At 42.8% G+C, this 21,490-nt stretch overlaps 1 protein-coding gene across 1 annotated transcript in view; it reads left to right on the top strand.

Annotated features, from left to right (window-relative positions):
• The first annotated feature begins 307 nt into the window (after positions 1-307).
• The window catches only part of ARSJ (arylsulfatase family member J), a 33,453-nt gene continuing 12,270 nt past the window's right edge, over positions 308-21,490 (top strand). The window contains exon 1 of the mRNA XM_035112556.3: positions 308-1,233. Coding sequence (XP_034968447.3) covers positions 911-1,233 — 323 coding nt within the window. The 5' untranslated portion in view covers positions 308-910. The remainder of the gene's footprint in view (positions 1,234-21,490) is intronic.

Here is a 21,490-nt window from a genome sequence, read left to right on the forward strand (position 1 = left end):
TCTGAATTTATTTCAGGCCTGCTTAGAAGTGTCCTCCTGTGATCTGAAAGTCCTCAGATCCGTCTTGGAAGGAAAGGTAGAGACAAGAGGGCGGGGTGCATTCTGTACTTCCTCAGAGGCACCCTTTATTTACTTGGTACGCTCCAAGGCTGAAGCCTGCTGGGACTAAACTCGCCCTTCTCCTAAGCAAGACAGCTGTGGGAACGGCAAAAAAAAAAGGAACCCGGGAGAGCCCATTCAGCTCGCCCTCCCCTCGGGGCTGGCCCAGTGCCTTCCTCGCCGGTCAATTTCAGCGGGAGGCGCGCGCGCGCGCGTGCGCCTGGGCTGAGGCGGGCCGGCGTTTTGTTTGGCTTTGCTCGCCCGGGATGGGTGGGGGCGAGGGAGGCGGCAGAAGGAAAAGGGAGCGGAGCGAGAGTTGCTCGCCGGCGCGCCTGCAGCGAGGGAAGGACGGCGTCCTGTGGGCTCGCCCCTTCGCGCTCACCGGGAAAGCGGGCGCCCTTTTCGGGGAGACGGGTCCTGCTGCGGGAGACGCAGCAGATGGAGCGCCCCACGCCCCCCCTCCCGGCAGCAGCGTTGGTGCCGCCCGTGCCCGCTCGCCTAGACGGGGGCCGTGCCTCTTCTAGGGTTAGGATGGAGTAGCGGGCAGCGGTCGGCGTCACTGGCTGGAGGCTGCCCGGCCACCTGGGGATGCTTGGAGACGCCTAAGGCTGCCCCGACGGCCGCTCTCCCCTCAGAGGGCGCTGCGCTCGACCTCGTCTGTCAGCATGGGCTCGCCCTGCCGCCGCCGCTGCAGCGGGGGGACCCCTTGACGGCTTGCCTCTTCGTGGACCTTTGCCTCTCTCCCCCCCCCCCACCCCGGGAGAGGCTGGGAGGGGGCGTGCAGCTCTTGGCCCGGCTCTGCCGAGGGAAAATGCTAGCCGGGGGTTTGCTGGCCGGTTTCTCCGTGCTCAGCCTGCTCACCTACGGCTATTTGGCTTGGGACGCGGCTGGCGACCCCGAGAGCGCGAGCGCGACGGCCAAGTTGGAAGAAGGACCCGGAGCGGAGCCCGCCCCTTCCCCGCCACACCTCATCTTCATCCTGGCGGACGACCAGGGGTTCAGAGACGTGGGCTACCATGGCTCGGAGATCAGGACGCCCACCTTGGATAAGTTGGCGGCGGAAGGCGTGAAGCTGGAGAACTACTACGTCCAGCCCATGTGCACCCCGTCCAGGAGTCAATTCATCACGGGAAGGTAAGACGTTGGCGCTAGGGGTTTTTTTAGAGGGTGGCTGTCAACTTCAATAACCCTTGAAAACTGAAATTGGTGAGTGTCTGCGCCTTTCTCACCTTGCAAGATGCCTCTTCTAAAATCTCTCTTGCACAAATATGGTAAATATAAACGGAGTTATTGTGGCACAAACTTTTGTGTACTAGGGTGTCTGATAAAATAGGCCTGTTTGCCTTTAAAAGTGCCTGTCTGTCTGCATCTGACATTTAACTTCGCTTGGAAGTTTTAGGAAAGTGGGTTAATGAATGAACTAAAATCAGAACTTGTGCTTTGTTAACAGCATTTGGCAACTGAGAGCTACCCACTTCATAATATTGTGATAACAGCTGATTTACATGGATATACAGTATATAAAAGTCTCTTGTCACTCCATTCATGCTACCAGCAACTAGTGAGCATCATTTGAGTTCTGTTTTTATTAACATAGCTTGGGGGGGGGGTAGAATCAGGAGCTTTGGGACAGCAGGAGAGCCTCATCTGGAGAGTCAAACAAAAGTTCCAAGGGAATGAATGAAAACTCAGGTTGGCCCAGTTTGTTGTCATATGGCAAGTCCCCATTTTTTTTGCAAGAGACAATCAGACTGTCATTGGCCAATGCAAATGATGTCCATTGAAACCTCAGTCCAATGAGAAAGCCAATTAGAGTTTAAAGCCATAGTAAGCACTTTGGCAAGAACTTCTTAAAGAACTTAACCACTGCATTGTTACACTGCTCAATATTGTCTGCATCTTCAGCTGTTAATGTTGTCATAGCATGATGTGTCCGAGAGCAAATTTAAAAAGGTTGTTTCTCCAGTTTCAAACCATATTAATTCAATTCACAAGCTTGTATTTTAAAAGGCCATATCCTAGGATCAAAAATATGCTAATTGAATCACTTGTTGCATAGCTGCCAAGTTTTCCCTTTTCTCGCGAGGAAGCCTATTCAGCATAAGGGAAAATCTCCTTAAAAAAGGGATAACTTGGCAGCTATGTTGTTGGCATATTGTAGTCCCATAGTATAATTCCTCCTTGTAGAAAGTTAGATATGTGTTTTCAGCATCACCAAAGCAGCTGAAAACAAACTTTTTATTTAGAACTCTTTAGCTGTGCAGTCCATTTCACAACCTTTATCATTCATTTTGATAACTGTGTACAATATTTTCACTGTAACTGTAGTTTTATCATTGCCAACTCATCTTGGTTTTAAGCTAAGGGCTTTTAAGATCATGCCTGATATAGTGTCTGCTGAACAACGACGCTGGCTGTCAGCTTCTGCTGGTCATAATTATGTGCAGTGTTGGGATAACTGGCTACAGATAATGTAACATACTTGATCTTGAGAAGAGCATGGAGTTCATTTTTGGCCCTAAACTTTTTTCCCCTAAGCGCATAGGTCAGGAACCTGAAGTTATGACGGTATCACATATTCACATCTAAGATGCAAGTTTCTTTTTTCCTTGTCTGTTACTTTTATTGTGGCTACCGTCATTCTATGCATATTACAAAAATTATAAGACACGAGTGTACTCACAGATATACAGTCTAATAAAACATGACGTATGAAGGAACCGTTTCCTGTTGTGGACCATTTCCAAGTAAATTGTTCTCTTATCCATAAATGAAACCTCCCACCTGGTGGCTGCTTTGGTAATTACGTATAATTCAGGGCTGAATCCACATATTTGTGCACTGGGTGTGCAGGCATGTCTGGAGCAGGGTGGGTACCAAAATATTATTCCATTGAAAATGGAAATGATATCTTTGTGTGCCTGTATGTGTGGTGGCATATGAAGAATCACAAAAGTTAGCATGGAGCATGAATGCGGGCAGCGGGGAAGCACCCTCCTTTCACTCATGTTACCGTAGTATATCAGCAAGGTTGTTTTAATAAAATGGAAACTGTTTTTACTTCTGTTGGAACAGCTGGAAACAAAGTTAGAGCCAGAGTTATGGAGCCACCAGTAAATGCTCTGCAGAAAAGACCTATGGTTCACAGTCTGTTAGGCAGTCTGTTCAGGCTGCATGACAGTCATTGGTGCATCTAGCTATGGAGTGTTTCTGTCCAGGTGATGACCTGTCCCTGTTAAGTATGGAGCAACTGGAACATGACTCAGAACAGAACAAACCAAATCCAAAGGAGCTTGGATTACCAATCTGAATTGCTAACTATAAAGCACATGCTGTTTAAATTAGGCAAGGAGTGAACTAAAACAAATAGATTGGGAGGAGGCTGAGGCTGCAGTTTTTTTAAGTGGAATGTTGTGAAAAATTATTCTGAAAATCCAGTTGCTGTATTTTTTGAAGTGGTTTTAGGAAAACTAAGATTTTTCATGGACTTGCTTCTGATTTTCTTTACAGTCTGCCAGACTGGCATGATGCAAACTTATTTTCTTTGCCATTTTACTTTCAGAGCAAGGGATAGTCTACAACAAAAGTAACAAAAATAAGAAATAGAGTAAGGGTGTGACTGCAGATGGGTTTGACCAGAGTGGAATTAAGAGTACATAATATAGTTATTTCTCCTTTGTATGAATGCCAAAAATGGATTGTTGGAATTCTCCATTTCCTACTTCCGTAATAGAAATAAACTCAGATTAAAATAGTGTGGTTTTTGCATTATGTGACTATCTGGTCTACAGTAAGTTAAATTCACACATAAAATATTCAGCAAAAACATGGTAAACTTGTGATACAATTGATCTCAAGTTTAAAGGCCCTTAATAACAGTTGCAGTTTTTGAGCTTTGGCCAACATGTACTTGCTGTTTAAAGATGGCTCATGCATAGTAAACCCAGGATGGTTGTCTCAGTTACCAATATTATTATGGAAGATGGGGAACAAGGGTTATGCATGTGGTCTTAAAGGCAGTAAGTATTTTAGAAATCAGAATTAGCACCTTTAGACTTTGAAGGGATCCAATATTTTTGTAATCTCCTAAAATCCATCTGAACCTCACAAACAGTGAGGTTCCCTAAGGCCCAGTGAGGTAGCTAAGGCCCTGAGGGATAGTTCAGTCAGTAGAGCATGAGACTGTGGGTCTCGTGGGTTCAAGCCCCATGTTGGGTGAGAGATTCCAGGGGGTTGGACTAGATGATCCGTGTGTTCCAGATCTACAGTTCTATGGAATCATACATCAAACATATTAGTCATCTTGAGGCTACATGTATGGCAGAGGTAAAGTGCAAACTCTGAAAAAGTTGAGTTGCAGCCTTTTCATCAGATGGTGTTGGTGTAAAACATTCCTAGGTCTATTTGCAGCTTGAAATTCCTGGAACAGCATTTGGACTCAGGAGCACCATTAAGTTGCAGAACTTTGTCACTGCAGAACATTGCTATCAGTGGCAAGAAACTGATAATAATAATAATAATAATCATCATCATCATCAGGGGATAAAGGTTCCTCTTGCCCAAGTTGCAATTACTTCAGGGATATCCTGATTCAACTTGAATTCACTTTCTCACACAACCATTTTCTGTTCAACACCAGAATAAATGAATGCTGTTCTGAGACCTGGTTAATGAAAAGGGAAGATAAAATAGCTACTCCCCTGCACGTGGGGGATTTCTGTCCTGGGCCACCAAAGCTCAACTGGGAACGTTTATTTTTCTGAATATTCCAAAATTGCAAGCATGTCCCCCTTTATCTTTTCCACCTTCTGCCTCCAGAGCAAACCGATCCAGCTTCTTTAGCCTTCTCTCAAATGATGTTATAGACTCTTCCCCATAGCATGTATGTAATTAAAGCAAATTAAAACAATGTTTAAAAAAATGTTTCTGGAATAAAACAAAATGGTCTTGTGTGGCAAAGTTGTCAGAAGGCATTGTGTGCCATGGAAAACAAGCATTTATGAGAGCCATAAAAGATTTAATAAGAAAGCTAACTTCAGTGTTTTATATGATCTGTCCCACATGTCTACGCACATGTTTGGAGAGTGATCGTATTTCATATTTTTATTTATTATTAATAATACTAAGTTTCATATAGAACATAAAACTGAGTTCTCCTGATTAGTGGTTGGATGTATTTTCAGCTGAGTTAAATGGGAACGTTCAGAGACCATAGAACTATGCTTCCTGGATTACATTATTATCATTAATAATGATGATGATAAATTTATTACCTTTCCCTCAACAGCAGGTCCCGGGGTGAATTTAAAATTCAGATTTAAAGACAGTTAAAACAAATTGCAGTCGCGGGTATAGAAATAAGAATACTGAAAATATTATTATATTTAGAAGAAAAGCATTAATAAAAGTAGCCCAGATATATCACCAGATTTCTTGCATGATGTAATGGATTTTTGCTGATAACAGGCAACAGTGTCACTGAAGATTGGGAATATAGATTTCTTCATCTCATAATGCTCATGAATCAAGCATCATTTCCGCAAGGAGATTTTCAATTAGGTTGGAGTTTCAACTAAGCTTCAGAACATGCAGAAGTCAGCAAGGCATCCTCTCTAGGACATGTGTTTTCCCCAAAGAATCCTGGGAAATGTAGTTTACCCCTCACAGAGATACAATATCCAGCACTCCTAACAAACTACACAACCCAGGATTCTTTCTGGGAAACCATGTGCTTTAAATGTATGGGGTTCTATTCAGCTAAGTCCTATGCAGCTTCAACCCATTTAAATGAATGAACCTAAGGCCATTAACTTGAGTAGGTCAGTTCTAAGTAGGACTAGTGCAGAATACTACCTACGGTGTATACGGTAATTTTCCAAATTAGGAAAAAGACATGCCAAATTCTTATTTTTGTGGCAAGTTGCAGGGAACAAGATCTTACAATGTATTTGTTTGGGATGGGTAGGATGTGCTTGATTCATTTAAGTTCCATTAATTTCAGTGGGACTTCATACTGTAATCCTATTGCTCGTGACCCAAGACACTCATTTCAGAGTGGATAATGACTGTTGGTGATCTATTCCACTTGCCTTGTGAGCTCTATTCAGATGTTTTAAGAAAATTCCGAACAGCACGGGTTTAGTAGGATGTCCTTGTTCAAAAGCCCCTCACAATGCCAATGTTCCATCAGGGGATAGAAAGGTATTATTGGGCTGAAATTTTACCCAGCCACCCATGAATGGTGTATCTTAAATATCCCTCTTGTTATGCATCTTGCGAGTTGCCTACACTGTAATCTGATATGTGGGCCTTCCTCATAATTCCACCTGCAGCCCTACGGTAGTATGTGGAATATATTCCAGTTCCATACCTTGCTTCTAGCTGCACTTGAGTAATGCATTTTGTTGTAATTGTTAAAAATTATAGCTGTACACTTCCTTGACATTCCCAAGGAGCTGACTGTTGATTTATCTGGAGGATGATTTTCTTTATTCGGGATGATTTAAATGAACCACATATCTTTATTTGGCTGCACTGTATTTCTATATTTCCATGTTGACACAATTTGAACTGTATCTGTTCACAGTAAGCTGCTCAGAACTCTCTTCATTCCTTTCAAATGACAAATGCAACATACATGTAAATAGGGGAGACCTTGTGTAGTTATTATACAGTTGGACAGCTTTTGATGAAGTCCCATGGCAAAGATACCAGAGAAAAATGGAGTAAGAGGACACATTCTCTGATAGGGAATGTTGTTTTTTGAAGGAAGCAGAAGATAGGGATAAACGAACAGGTCTCATAATGGAGATCTGTTCTAGAACTGGTGCTAGTATTTACTGTGTTCATAAATACTTTGAGGTCAAGGTCAGAAATGACGTAGACAAATGTGCAGGTGCCACCTAAGTATTCAGGGTGGTGAAATCCAAAGCATAGTGTGAAAAGCTGCTGTACAGTGAGTCAAAACTCTTGGTGAGTGCAGCAAAATGGCAGATGAAGTCCATTGTTAGAATATGCAAAATGACACACACTGGAACAAAATCAACAAACAGTACCACCTATAAGCTTATGGGATTCAAATGATGACCATGAGGGATATTAGGATCGTGATAGGTGGCTTACTACAAACATTTATGGCAGTAACTAGAACATAAAGGTAAAGGTAAAGGGACCCCTGACCATTAGGTCCAGTTGTGACCGACTCTGAGGTTGCGCGCTCATCTCGCATTATTGGCCGAGGGAGCCGGCGTATAGCTTCCAGGTCATGTGGCCAGCATGACAAAGCCGCTTCTGGCAAACCAGAGCAGCACATGGAAACACTGTTTACCTTCCCGCTGTAGCGGTTCCTATTTATCTACTTGCATTTTGATGTGCTTTCGAACTGCTAGGTTGGCAGGAGCTGGGATCAAGCAACGGGAGCTCACCCCGTCACAGGGATTCGAACCGCCGACCTTCTGATCAGCAAGCCCTAGGCTCAGTGGTTTAACCACAGCGCCACCTGGGTCCATAGAACATAGGATGATGGTATCCTATAGGATCCTAGAACATAGGATGGTGGTAATAGGGAGCAAATCACACTCTTCTCTTTCCTGCCCCAGCCTGATGGGATTTTACAGCATGGCAGGCCCAGTGCTACAGCCATAGCTCTGCTACAGGCAGTGACCAGCAGTTGGCCAACTGAGGTCAGTAGGGCCGGCAGAGGAACACCACTGCCCCATCTAGGCCCCATACCCTATGCAAAGGTTTGGATTGCTCTGCTAGTGTTTTGCAACAGTAAAAGAGGGAAGGAGGCAGATTTTAATATTTCAAGGTAGGAAAGGAAAATTCACATCCTGTTTAAAAGGACAATTTTGAATTAAGCAAAACAAGAAAAGTAAGTGTTTTGAATAATTAATTTAATAATGTATCCTAAACTTGTTTTGTTTTGTTTTGTATCGCATTTGCTGCTAAAAATAAAGTTGTGAATATTGTGTAGGAATACATTAGCCCAAACTCCTTAACAATTATGAAGTAAGTAAGTAGGTGTTAGACAAATATGTCAGTTTTATGCTGCATAATATTACAATTTAAGGAGATGATAAATATTCCAGATAATATTACTTGGCAGTGTTGCCTTTCTTCTTCCGGAAGAAATTTCATTTTATGTCATCTGGCAGAACTCATTTGGTCCCACCAAGACTCCATAAAAGTGCATCAAGAGCCTGGGGTGCTTATTTATTCCAAGTCTGCACCCATATGACACTGTTCTAAAACAGCAAATGAATATATTTCCCATTTATTAGCAGAGCTTTTGGCAGTTTGTGACAGTACTCCTTCTGCATCAAATCAGAGGTCCGTCTAGCCCATTTATCCTGTCCTAAATCATAGTCTGATTCAGCTTTTCAAGGGCGCCTATATAATAACACTCAACACCGTTAGAATTTCCCCCAAATTCTTCTTCAGTTTGTCTCTGGCAAAGTTTGTAGACTCAGTGATACACAAAACATTTAGGAATCTGAAGAATTCTACGTTAGTGTTCTGACTTGCATGCATTTCTCATAAGCAGGAGTGGAATCCCGTGAGGTCTAGTGGTCAGCATCTTAGCAGCTTTCTTCATTGCCCCACCACAACACACAAAGTTTTCCTGGATAACATCAGAAATATCCGCTCATCTGGAGACTCACGGGGGCATTTGCTGCATGGTGTGGCCGTGGCTGGTCCAGGTGGGGGGACCAACATCTTCCCATGCGGCTGGAGAAGAGGAGGGTCACTTGGCACCACCCTCCTCCAGTCGCTCTGGACCACTGGAGTGGGTGGGCACTGGCCCACAAACTAATTAGGCACAGGGCCACGTAGGGCCAGACTGGACCCACCCTACTGTACTGTAATTAGATGGATTGCCCCTGTCTTTTACTGCTGTTGTTCCACTTGTATTCTTAACTGGCAGGCTTTGGCTTTGGATTTGAAGTCTGGTTTCCCACACACCCCACTCAACCTTTAAAAAAGCAATTCTCCTGTGAAAAGTTACCAAGTTAAAAACAATATTTTCTTATTCCACTAATCTGCTTCCAGTGTTTGATGAGTCATCTCTACTCATCATAGTAACAAAGAAAAGCCCAAAACAAACTAGCTGACTTCTTCCATGGGAATAACGTAGCAAAGCAAGAAAAATGAAGTATTTGTGTTTTTCTATATCTGATGGAAACCACTGAATGTAAAGAAAGAGTCTGTCAAATCAATATTTTATGGTGCTGAAGGTTATAAACTAAAATTGAGCTGAAGGACAATTCACACATTTCCCCACCCCCCTCTAAGATTATGCAGATACAAGAGTCCACTGGAGTTTCCAACAACCTTAAAAATCATTTAAAGTGAAGCAGCCACCACAAGACAGAATAATTCAGACATGGTGAGCCTTGACACATAACTAGTACTGTAAGGTCACTGGGTGGAAATGCACATTCCTATCACCATGACAGTACTGATAAGTGCACATGTCTTCATTCAAACTCTGGCAGGACAGATGTGGGTTCCATTGGGTTCTTTGCATCTGGATGTGCCCACACATGGCTGATGCACATCCAGACACAAATCTGCATCCAATCTGCACAGCTCCCAGTCCACCAAAGGAATCTGCTGATGGAAGTTTCATTGAGTGCAACAGTTGATACAGTACCGGTATCCATGTGTTATCACTTCATGCATTACATACTTTTCCCAGGTTTGCAGAAGCACAAAGACCGCGCAGATCAGGAAAATAAAGAACCAAATTAGATATATGTTTCGGGTAGGATTTGTTTTAGCTGAACATAAAAGCAAAAGGAAGAGCTGATTTGTAAGCAGGTATCAGAAGACAAAGGCCCCATCTGCACTATACATTTAAAGCAGTGTCATAGAATCATAGAATTTTGGAGTTGGAAGGGACCCCAAATGGCATCCAGTCCAACCCCCTGCAATGCAGGAATCTCAACTGAAGCATCCATGACAGATGGCCATTCAACCTATGCTTAAAACCTCCAAGGAAGGAGAGTCCACCACACTCTGAGGGAGTCTGTTCCATTGTTGAACAGCTCTTACCACAAGGAAGCTCTTCCTGATGTTTAGTCGGAATCTCCTTTCATGTAACTTTAATCCATTGGTTTGAGTCCTATTCCCCGGAGCAGGAGAGAACAAGCTTGCTGCATGTGACAGTCCTTTAGCTATTTCAAAATGGCTATCATCTCTCTCCTCAATCTCCTCTTTCCCAGGCTAAACATAACCAGCTCCCTCAGCTGTTCCTCATAAGGCTTAATTTCCAGACCCTTGATCATCTTGGTTGCCCTCCTCTGCACATTCTCCAGCTTGTCTATATCCTTCTTAAATTGTGGTGCCCAAAACTGGACACAGTATTCCAGGTTTGGTCTAAGCAAGGTAGAATAAAGTAGTGCTTTTTTTTTGCTGCTACACCACACTGTTGATATTCTTGCAACACCTAACACAGCCCAACATAGCTACAATTATATGCAGGAGCGGCCTGAGGTGTTTCAGCACCTGACATGAAATGCCCTGTGATAGAAGTGCAAACTCCATAAGGAGTCTTACCTGCCGGGAGGTAGGTGGGAGGATCCTTTCTGGGTCCTCACACTTGCCAGTGGGGCTTTGCATTGGCTACTCCCTTCAGCAGAGTCCCAACACACCATGGGGTGGGAGGAGCAGGGGAGATCTCTCCCCCTCCCAGCAGCAAAGCTGGGTGACAGAATACCTCCCCTCTTGCTGACTCGGCAGGAGGGGAGGCATTCCGCAGAGCTTTGCCACCGTCCCTCTCTGCCCCTAGAAGTTGGAGAGACTGGCAGCAGAGCTGGGCAGTAGAATGGGCATTCCACCCCTGGGAGGATGCCACCTGAGGCAACCACCTCACCCAGCCTCATGGGTGGGCCGGCTCTGTTTATATGGGAATGGGACAAAATTGTTCAGAACATGCTGACTTTGTACAATGAATCTCTTCTGTAAGTTTCCATTGTTTCTTTCCTCTTTCAGTTAAAAAGGTGGCAGAAAGAAAGGGGCACCTTCTGCTATCTTTAATAAACCTTGAAATATGCAATTACCCTCAAACACCTGGAAAATGTTCAGCGGTATCTAATCAAATAAATATTGAGAGTGGGGATATAAAAATTAATCTGTCTTATGGGGCTGCACTGCCAGATGGGGTTACCCAGTTGGGTTCACCTTTTCTTCAAATCAATCCATGCTTGGCTGATTTACTACAAGTCCTGGAATTCACTTCTTTGGTTACTGCAAGCTTGTCTCCGCCATAAAAGTGTAATCCAGTACCCGTTGCTCTGCAACTTGATATGAGATGAGAATGAGGTGTTTCTAGGGAAGCAGATGTTTGAGTAACATGTATAGAATCCTAGATCCAAATCGTTCTAAACAATGGGTAGATTTGTTGAACTTGGCTTGTTCGACATGGCCAGGGTTCCATTAAGCAGGGTGGAACATGTCAATTTGACGGCAAGGTAGCCATTTGAGCATACCATGGAACTCCTTTTTTGTAACAATCCCTGCACTTGTGTGTTTGCTGCTGTAAAAAAAAACCCCAAAAACCCAACACCCTGCAGTACGGAAGAGAAAAAAGTGTGTGTGTGTTAGGATGTGAGCCAACAATACTGAGCCTTTAGGATAAAGTCTTTCTGGAACGTATTACTTTATTTCCATTAGTATTTCACACTTTCCCAAAGGCCCAAGGCAAGCCATAAGATGTATTAAACACAATTACAGTTTGTAATAGAAAACATAAAAACCAATGACTTATAATAACCTGATCCTTGCTTAGCCAGTGTAAGTGGTGGTGCTGCAGGAAATGGGGGAGGGAAAATATGGGACAAAATAGGTTGTGGGGGTAAGCTCTGTTTTACATGTATTAATAAAGCTCTTCTTGGAGGGGAATACAGTAAACTCACCTGCTTGTTCAGCACCTGCACTTTGAATGCTATCCAGCTTTCGGTGGATTGTGCGAGTAATTAGGAGGTATGCATCTTCCACGCTTCTTCTGCTACAGGTGAAACACTGTGCCCTAACAGAAGAACAGCCATGCTAGATCTGACCCAAAGGCCTATCTTGTTCCACAGTGGCCAACCAGATGCCTGTGGGAAGCCCTCAATAGGATAGGAGTGCATTAGCCCTTTCATTCTGTTGTTCCTCTGCAGCTGGTATTCAGAGACATACTGCCTCTGATCCATTAATTTGTCTAAATCAGCTTTGGAATCTACCAGGGTTCGTGGACATTACTACTACATTTTGTGGTAGTGAATGCCGTGATTTAGCTATGCACTGTGTGAAGAAGCACATCCTTTCCTCCCGAATCTTCCACTGTTCAGCTTCATTGGGTTATCTCCAGTCCTATTATTCTTGAGAGAGGGAGAAAGAGTTATCACTATCCACTTTTTCCATGCCTTGCATCATTTTATAAACTTCTGTCATGTTTTCCCTTACTGTACTTTTCTTTTTCCCCTTAAAATTAAAAATCCCCAAGTATTGTAACATTCCTTTATGGAGGAGTTGCCCCCTGAAAAAAATTGGGAGTGCTAGTTCTCTGACAGTGTTGGTTTGCCTTTTTTTGAGATGTCTACACCAAAATAGTACACAGTAATGCACGGCCTTTGAAGAGCAAGTTAATCTTCAAGAATGGGCAAATTCTCAGGACATGAAGGAAGGTGGGACTGTGGTTGAGGATTTCTTCAATGCCTTTTAAAATAGAAAATATCTATCTATCTGAACTGCCCTCAGCAACCTAGTAACATTCCCTTTTCATTTAGGATAAAATGCCCAATGGAAGCAACACTCCATCATGATGTAGCATTGCTTCAAGGGCAGTGTTGTTGGGTTTTTTTCAGGGTGGGGTGGGATAGGAAAATAGCTCCCTCCATTTCCCAGTGGGTACGTTGATTTCATTACAGCCTTCCTGGTTTAATATTGTGCATTGAGAAGGGAGGAGGAAAGGTGCAGTGGATGAATGTCATGTACAAGCCATTGGCTGGGACTGATGGGAACTGGAGTCTGAAGAACATTATGAAGGGCACCATGTTGACTAGTCTCTTAATGATGGCTATTATAACATTGATGGCATTTCACAGTTTGAGGGCTGGATGATTTTGTAGTGGGAGCTCCAGCTCCTTCCACTTCTATTGCTGCCACTTTCAGACTTGCCCCCTGAATCCACCCTGTTGCTACTGTTTAGCTGTCACTTTAGCAAAGAGTCCTAATTTCTTTTGTTGTTGTTTTTGAATGTTGGTATTGCTCCACCTTGGGCAATTTGGTGGAGAGACAGCATCTAAGATAGACAGGGAGTTTAAAGGGTCTGTGTAGCCTAGCACTGCAGATCATACCTGCCAAGTCCTGGACGGAAAGATCCGGGATCGGCAGCCCGCGACACCGGACGTTGCGTAGACGCAACTTCCGGTGGCACTTTGCCCTTCTATGGGCACCAGAAAATGGCGTCGCCAGCGCCGGAAGTCGCTTCCACGCATGACCGGAAACACGTAAAAGCGACTTCCGGCGCCGGCGTCGCCATTTTCTGATGCCCATAGAAGGGCAAAGCGCCACCGGAAGTCGCTTTTACGCGTTTCCGGTCATGCATGGAAGCGACTTCCGGCGCTGGCGCCACCATTTTCTGGTGCCCATAGAAGGGCAAAGCGGCACCAGAAAAATGGCCGCCGGCAGAAGCAGATTTAAGTGAGAATATCAGGATAAAAACCTAAACGGGAGACCGCCGGGAAACGGTAGGAAAAAAGGGGTTTTCGGTGGAAACGGGATACTTGGCAGCTATGCTGCAGATTGGCATGTAAGACACGTTGAATTTAATAAGCTAATTGGATCCTGTTTTCCTTAGGAGCTGTTTAATTTGTGGTCTGCATATTTCTTAATCTGTGGCTATTCCAGAGTAAAAAATTGCAACTATTACTGCACTGCAAAGCTATCTATGACAGTTGGTGCTGATATAATACCAGCCAGGGAACAGTGGATTTAAAGTATTTCAAATATGCCTAGTGCTGTTTGCTTATCAGCTGCTAATACCAGGCATAAAATTATGTAGGTTATGTTGAGCCAAACTAAAACGATTTCCTTATATAAACTGTTTTTATTACCAAATTAATCTTTTGGGCACTTTCAACTTATAAAATCCAACTTTTAAGTCTCCTCACATTACTGGAAAGCCACAGAGGCAGACATTTTGTTGCCCGGGACAAGGTACATGGTACCCTTTACCAGCCACATTTTGGGGGCATCTGAGGCAGAAAACCCCACAAGCACCTCTTTCCCCTCTCCTCCCTGGTAGTAAAAATACTACAACAATAAATTAAATAGCTAACCATTTTTTGCCCTTTCATGCCCCGCAAATTATCTGCTTGAGATGGCCTCCCACTCTACCTAATACTAGGGCTGGCACTGCAAGGGGGGGGGGGCAAATATGCTCACAGTAACCACCAAGTGTGATCACAAATCACTTTCTGCCAAATAGTTACAGAGTGATCCTGTAGGTCGCAGGAGGCATTCCGTTATACAAGTAGGATTATGTGGTTTGTGGAATAAACTACATATTTCCTGCTTCAACAAACAGCCGATAATTGGAAGCATGATTTTGCCCTGCAATAAGCAGTACTGGGTGCAAAATAGTCATACAGTGGTACCTCTACTTACAAATAACTCTACTTACGAATGGAGCTCCGTCCGCCATCTTGGATGCGATTTAGATAGGATTTTTTCTACTTACGAATTTTTAGATAGGGTTGCTTCTACAGTACTTATGAATTTTTTCTCCCAATGCATTCCTATGGGATTCGACTTACAAATGTGCGTTCGGAACGCATTACGGTAAATTCGTAAGTAGAGGTACCACTGTATATGGGATGATGTTGAAAATCACTCGTTTGGGGGATTTAAGCAACCTACTCTCTCCCAGCTTCAGTCCCTCATTCCCAATATGCAATAAGGGGAATAATACTGCTGATTTACCTTTCACCATTGGTCTGATCCAGCCGGCTCTTCTTCTGCTCTTAATGGTGGGGAACCTATAGCCTTCCATATATTGTCGGACTCCAGCTCCCATCAACCCCAGCCAGCTTGCCTGGCCAATGGCTGGGGATGATGGGAATTGAGCTCCAGCAACATAAGAGGGACATATAGGTTCCTTGTCCCACTCTGTCACCCTTACAAGGTTGTTGTAGGAATTGCAACTACATGATGCATTTGAAGTGCTTTTAATACACAGGAATGATATACAAATACCACTGCAAGTTCAAGTACCTGGTAACAAAATTAATACTCATGCATTGTAGATGTACCAAATAATACTGTGGCCCAAGATTTTCTAAGCTAGAAGAAAGCAACAACATCATGCATAGTTTATGGATTGTAAATTTAAAGATCATGTTACAGACTATTAAAATATTACGATGGATATAAAGTGTCATGCTTCAGAACTTAATACAGCAAGTAGTTTATGGAATTGTAGTAGAAGGAAATTTCATAATAATCTGTGCAAATTTTGCTGGCCCTGCTAACCTAAATCTCCTGGGAAAGGGAAGACAGTCCTGTTTGGAGCTGGAACTATATTTTTAGGGCAGTTCACCGCATAAAAATACAAAATAAAAACACAAAATACACAATAAAAACAAGACAAAGCAGCAACCCCCCCCCCGAGAAACACAGATTTAAAATGACATAGAATGTTAATCAGCTAAAGGCCTGGTTGAACATTTTTGCCTGGCGCCTAAAGGTGTATAATGATGAACCTCCCTGGGGAGAGCATTCCACAAATGGGGAGCCACTGCAGAAAAGGCCTTTTCTTCTGTTGCTGCCCTCTGGACCTCTCATGCAGAAGTCGCATGAAAAAGACCCACCCTAATAGATCCCCGGCCTCTGCAGAGGGGAAAAGATGCTGAAAACATAAATCTCAACAGGAAACATCTGACTATGACAAGGGGCAGACTACAGTGGAATTCCCAGCAAGAAATTGATCCTACACATGCTCTGCACAGCATCAGGAACTTAGAGTCTCTGTCTACAATGGGCTCGGAGCCTGTCTAGAAGAAAAAATTGTTGGTCTTTAGGAAGGAAGAGTATGCCAATACAGGCACTTCTCAAGCACTCTTGAGGCTTGCAAGTGCTTGTTGGAATGTGTGTGGAAAGCTTCAAGCCCTTTCAGGATGAAAGGGATGGCAGTGACCCATCCCCATTACCACCTGGCAGAGAGAACTCTTGGAAAACAAAAAAGGTTTCCCCCTCAGCATGAAAGCTCATAATAATCAAGTCGACTTAACAACTGAGCCAAGGTTAGTTTGACCTTCACTAGCTTTTGGAGCAATTGACTCCTGCCTCTCTGTAAAGATGCTTAGGTAATGTCAAAGAAGCTCAGTAAAAGGAATTATAGGGCACAGATATTGCACCCATGTGGACAGCAAGATCTGGGATGTGCAAGGGCAAAAAAGGGCAGGGGTAGAACATTGTATTGCAAAATAGCCACTCTTTGTGGATGGTGCCCAACAGTGTTTTACACACCTTTTCTTCTACAAAGTGTGTTGATTTAGTGAGGTGAATCACCCAAATTCTCTTGTGTTATATCTTCTTAATTGTAAGTTTTGACTGACCAGTCTTATGTGAAAGTGGTGCTTCTACATGGTAGTTTGTTGCAGAATTGATATTGGCAATGCAACAGCAAAGATCGCTCTGTGTCTTAATTAAAGGCTAATTCTGTTATCAAGTCAGCTAACAAAGAGGGAGGTGGTGGTCTTGTTTAGCAACCAGACAGAATGGTGTGATCTCTACTGAAGTAGCATGTTTTCTAATTGGCTGTGTAGTTCTGCGATATTTTTTCCTCTATACGTTTCATTGAATGTCTCCCTACGGTACAAGGCCTGAACTAAGAAAGACAAAGCCTCTTTGTTGCTTTCCCCTCAAATTATACACTGTTTTAATTCAGCTTGCTCAGTAAAGTGTTATCAGGTCTTTTCTCTCTCTCTGGACTCCATTTGTGTTAATTAGGTGACTCCGCTAGCACTTGGTATTGCTTATGTATGCAATTTTTCCACAGGATCCACACAATGTTTTAATCAAAATGGCATCCCTTTCCCTCCGTCGCTGCCTGGATATAATACAGATTTACCATTTCTATGGGTCTTTTTTCCTTACCAGATTTTCCATGGAAGCAATATATCCTAACTGAATGGAAAAATAATACGAGACAGCATTGTGATTGTGGTGGCATCATGTGGACAAGGCACATGAGCAGCACCAAGTTTGCAATAAACCCAAGGAGCCTCGGTCCCAAGTTGTACTGACTTGTTGATATTTCTACCATAGAGTCATGGGCAGAGCCATGGAGAAGCAGCTCCCACCCAGAAATAACAACTGAAAGCAAGAAATAATTTATTATTTTTTGGAAGAGGGTGCACTGTTTTATAAGAAATTTGTCATTAAATATGGGGCAGGAACACAGTTGCATTTTGCACAAAGTTATATAGATATTTTGTTCTATCTCTATAATTCGTAGCCTACCATCATAACACTATTCAGTGATGACTTCAGGTGATGATTCCTTTCAGATCACACCAGACCTTTAAACACTGTTTATAAAGCAACTGGAAGAGACTGCCATAATTGGAAAGAGTTTAACCTTCTGTTTCTGAGAAGTCATCTAAGCACATTCCTCAAGAGCTGTGTAGGAGGAAGCATTTTGTCTGGGAACAGCGGAAGAGTTTACGCAAACAAGATACTGCTCTTTGAAAAACTGAGTTCTTTTGTGTGGCATCCCTTGCTCACCACGATAAATGGACCATTTTCATTTCAGCAAGCAACATGCTCTGTGATTCCTACCTGTTCACATATGTTCTTTTGTTTCCAGAGACATTTTCGTGTTGTAGATTTCCTTCACCATCTCATGAACACACGCTAAAAATCATGCATACATTTTAAAATGTTCTTAGGGAACATTTTGTACTTCACGCCAGTATTATCATGCCAAAAATAGATATAAGCACAATTCGTTTTGCAGCAATAAATCTCCATAATTTGTACTTCAAGTCTGGAAAAGATATGCTGTCAGGTCACAGGAGGGAAGTCCTGATAAGAAAAGGCATGTAAACAAATATGAACATACATATACATACACACATATAAATCATTATAATTGTGGGTGTTTTACACGTACGTAATGGCTCCAAGTGGCTTACTAAATATTTGCACAGTACAAGTTATTGTATTACAATCATATTTTACTACAAATCCAGGTGTATTTTTCCTAGAAGAACAAACTAGAAGGCAACCTTTTCAATTTATGAACTTGATTACGATGGAGAGGGGATACCTGTGGGTTAGGTTGGGCAAACTTGTTTCAATCAACAGAAAAAGAAAGAAAACCACTTAAAACTCCAGTAAAGGAACATAGAGCATGCAATGTTATATACTGTATGTAAGGAAGGGTCTGTTGTGAAGTTGGCAGTAAAAACCACAAATCTTTGATGGCCTAGTCTAGGAATCAAAGGAAAGCACTCAAGAAGTTTAGCAACATTCTAAAATTGCTCATGTTTTTAAGTGACATTTGTTCCTTTTTCCACTGTAAAGTTGGTCAGGCTGAAACAAGCTCATCCAACTGAGCCCATGGTAACCTATTCCAGCCATAATAAAGCCCCTAAACTGAAAATCTCTGGCTTTAGCTTGCTTTAGCTCAGCCCTGCCTATTTGCTTGCTGAAAGACTGTTCTGGTTATTCGGCAAGCCCCGTAAGAAATGTAGACTCACGTTGCACCAGATCTTTATATTCCACAGCAGTGGCGCTACTGGCTGTCTTCAGATTGCTTGCCGTGCTCCATCTCTGGCTTCTCCCTGGGGACCTGATTTAACTGGTCTTCTTTCTTATGTGCTTCTCTGACCTGGAGGGCTAGACCTGGGTCCAGTAGACTGCCTTTAGTTCCAGTCTTGGCTTGTTTCAGCATATGTGCTTTGGTGCATCGTTCTACAGAAACCATTGGATGGGCCTAGGGACTCTAGTTTCATTTGCTTTAGGCTTTCTTCCTGGCTCCAGAGCTGTCTTGCCAGCATGGTCCTGACAGCCCTCAAGTGGCAGATCTCAACTGTAAGCCTTTGTCAGCAGACACAGTGCAGTATCTGCATGGTAGATCCGTCTTAATGCTGCTTTATATTGACAATGCCAAGTATGGCATTTGCTGTTCTGTTCTTCAGTGGAGCCATGGACTTGGATTTCTTTATGCTGCTTCTTGGGGGTTTTTTGTGTGTGGGATTACTTTTTGTTGACTCTAGAAGATATAATGAGTCTGTAATAACACAAGAGACACAACCCTGGAAGCAGAAAGCCTAGATTCATTCCGTGGATCAGAGAAGTATAAATCACAAAATATTTATGTACTGCTGTATAAATAAAGGGGGAAATGGAAGCTTATGAGACTTAGCAGAAAACTTACATGTCAGCATCAAATGTTCCCATATCCAAATTCATTATACGTTTTTCAAGAACAAGGATGTCTGATTCTTTCTCCCTCCTTATACCCTTGAACTTGTTTTGGAATATACTATATTTCTCAATATACTAATGACAACACATCCCTTTGGAACTGCTTCCTTGTCCCTACACCATAGCAACTGATGTAAATGAAACCAATGTGGTACCTGGCCTTCCCTGCATTTGATGCAGTCAATAAATGGTAACAAAGGAAAGGCAGCTATTGGCAGTCCACCCTCTAGCATTCTTAAATATCTCTGGACCCTAACTAGGCAGTTACTGAAATAATAAAATGTTCAAAGGTCATGAAAAGAAGAGAAGGCATTTTATTTCACATCAGGTATACAGTGACCCCCTAATCAGTGTGCTGTGTCATCACTTCTAAATTAACTTAATGAGAATTCACATTCCGCCTTGCATAAATCTTTTTGAATGCCTAAGAGGTACAATATTAAAAAAATAAAAATAGTCAGGCAGAGCCAAATGCCAATGTGCTCTCTTAAAAAAACACAACAACAGGCTGTATTAATAAGGGGCACCTGGAAAAATCTGGGAAGGGAAGGTTAATTGATGGCCAAAGTTAATGTCAGTTGAATTCATTGCAACTAGATTGTCTTGTATTCCTTTGATGTTTCTGGGATGCCCAACTGTTGCTTGCTGAGGGTGCTTGCTTTTTGCACCTTGTGACAAAGAGCTTTTTCAGCCAGAAAGACTGCCTGGGTGTTTTCATCTTTTAAAGCAGCAGTTGCTCCCATTTTTCTATCTCTCCCAGCTGCTAAAATATAAAACTTAGTTTCCATAATGTTTGCAGCTCAAGGCAAGGAATCTGAAAGGACTTTCCAAATCACTTGTTCTGTCAGTCTAGCCCCTGAAAAATTTGGACTGCTCATTCCTTGATGTTGTTTGAAATGAGCACCACTGTGGGCCATCCTGTAGGTAAATTAATTGATAATGGATGGAGTAGCGCGTTTTCTGAGAATTTGGTCCCAAGACTACCCAATGGAGCTTAGAATATTGTACCTCCTGACTAGCAGCCAACCTTTTGTTACGAAGCACTCTGCCCTTCCCCTAGCCCAGTGGTGGGCAACCTTTTGAGCTTGGTGTGTCAAAATTCGCCGAAAAACCAAGCATAACTTGGGTGGTGTGTCACTTCGAGAAAAAGCACACCATAATTCTGCAATATTTATAGTTTAAATAACAAAAATTATAATTGTAGTACAGTATATAACTGTATAACTGTATTTAATAAACCAAATCTAATTACCAAACCAAACCCAAAACCCCCTTATTTTTAACAAAGTGCCCAGAGTTGTTGAGCTTTTTTGGGGGGGAGCTGCTGACCAAAGTTTTGGAGGTTTTTGGGGGGAGTGCAAAAGTTGCTTTGCTTTTGGGGGGGGGGAGAGAACAGAAATAAATGATGAATAATAATACTTTCGCTGGAACTAACATGCAGCACCGACATAGTCTGCTAAAGTGCCAAAAAACCAGCACAGAATGGGTTAAAAAATGAACGCTGTTACACCCATAGTCTGCCAAAGTGCCAGAAAAAAACAAGCACAGAAAGGGTTAAAAACCAATCTCTGGCTACCAGCAACAACAACAACAAAAAGGATCCGGGTTTTAACAGTGGAGACAAGCTGTAGCGTGAGGAGGAGTGGGAGAACAAATGGGGAAACAACAACAGTGTAAATGGGCCGATGGGGTGCGTGCCAGCGTGTCACAGGTTCACCATCACTACCCTAGCCTTAATCTTACTACTACCTTTTCCCTTGGGTATCTTGTCCCCTCCTAGATATAAAGGCATAATGTAGTCTCCCCCGTGGTGTGGAATGCTTCTGGATAAAAGACTCAAAATATCATGCCTCCACAGTTACACATGCAGACGTGTTAAAGTGTGATTAGGCACATGTCCAGACTTACT

Source organism: Zootoca vivipara, chromosome Z1 (genome assembly GCF_965207765.1).
Source record: "Zootoca vivipara chromosome Z1, rZooViv2.hap1.1, whole genome shotgun sequence".
Classification (NCBI taxonomy): Eukaryota; Metazoa; Chordata; class Lepidosauria; order Squamata; family Lacertidae; genus Zootoca; species Zootoca vivipara.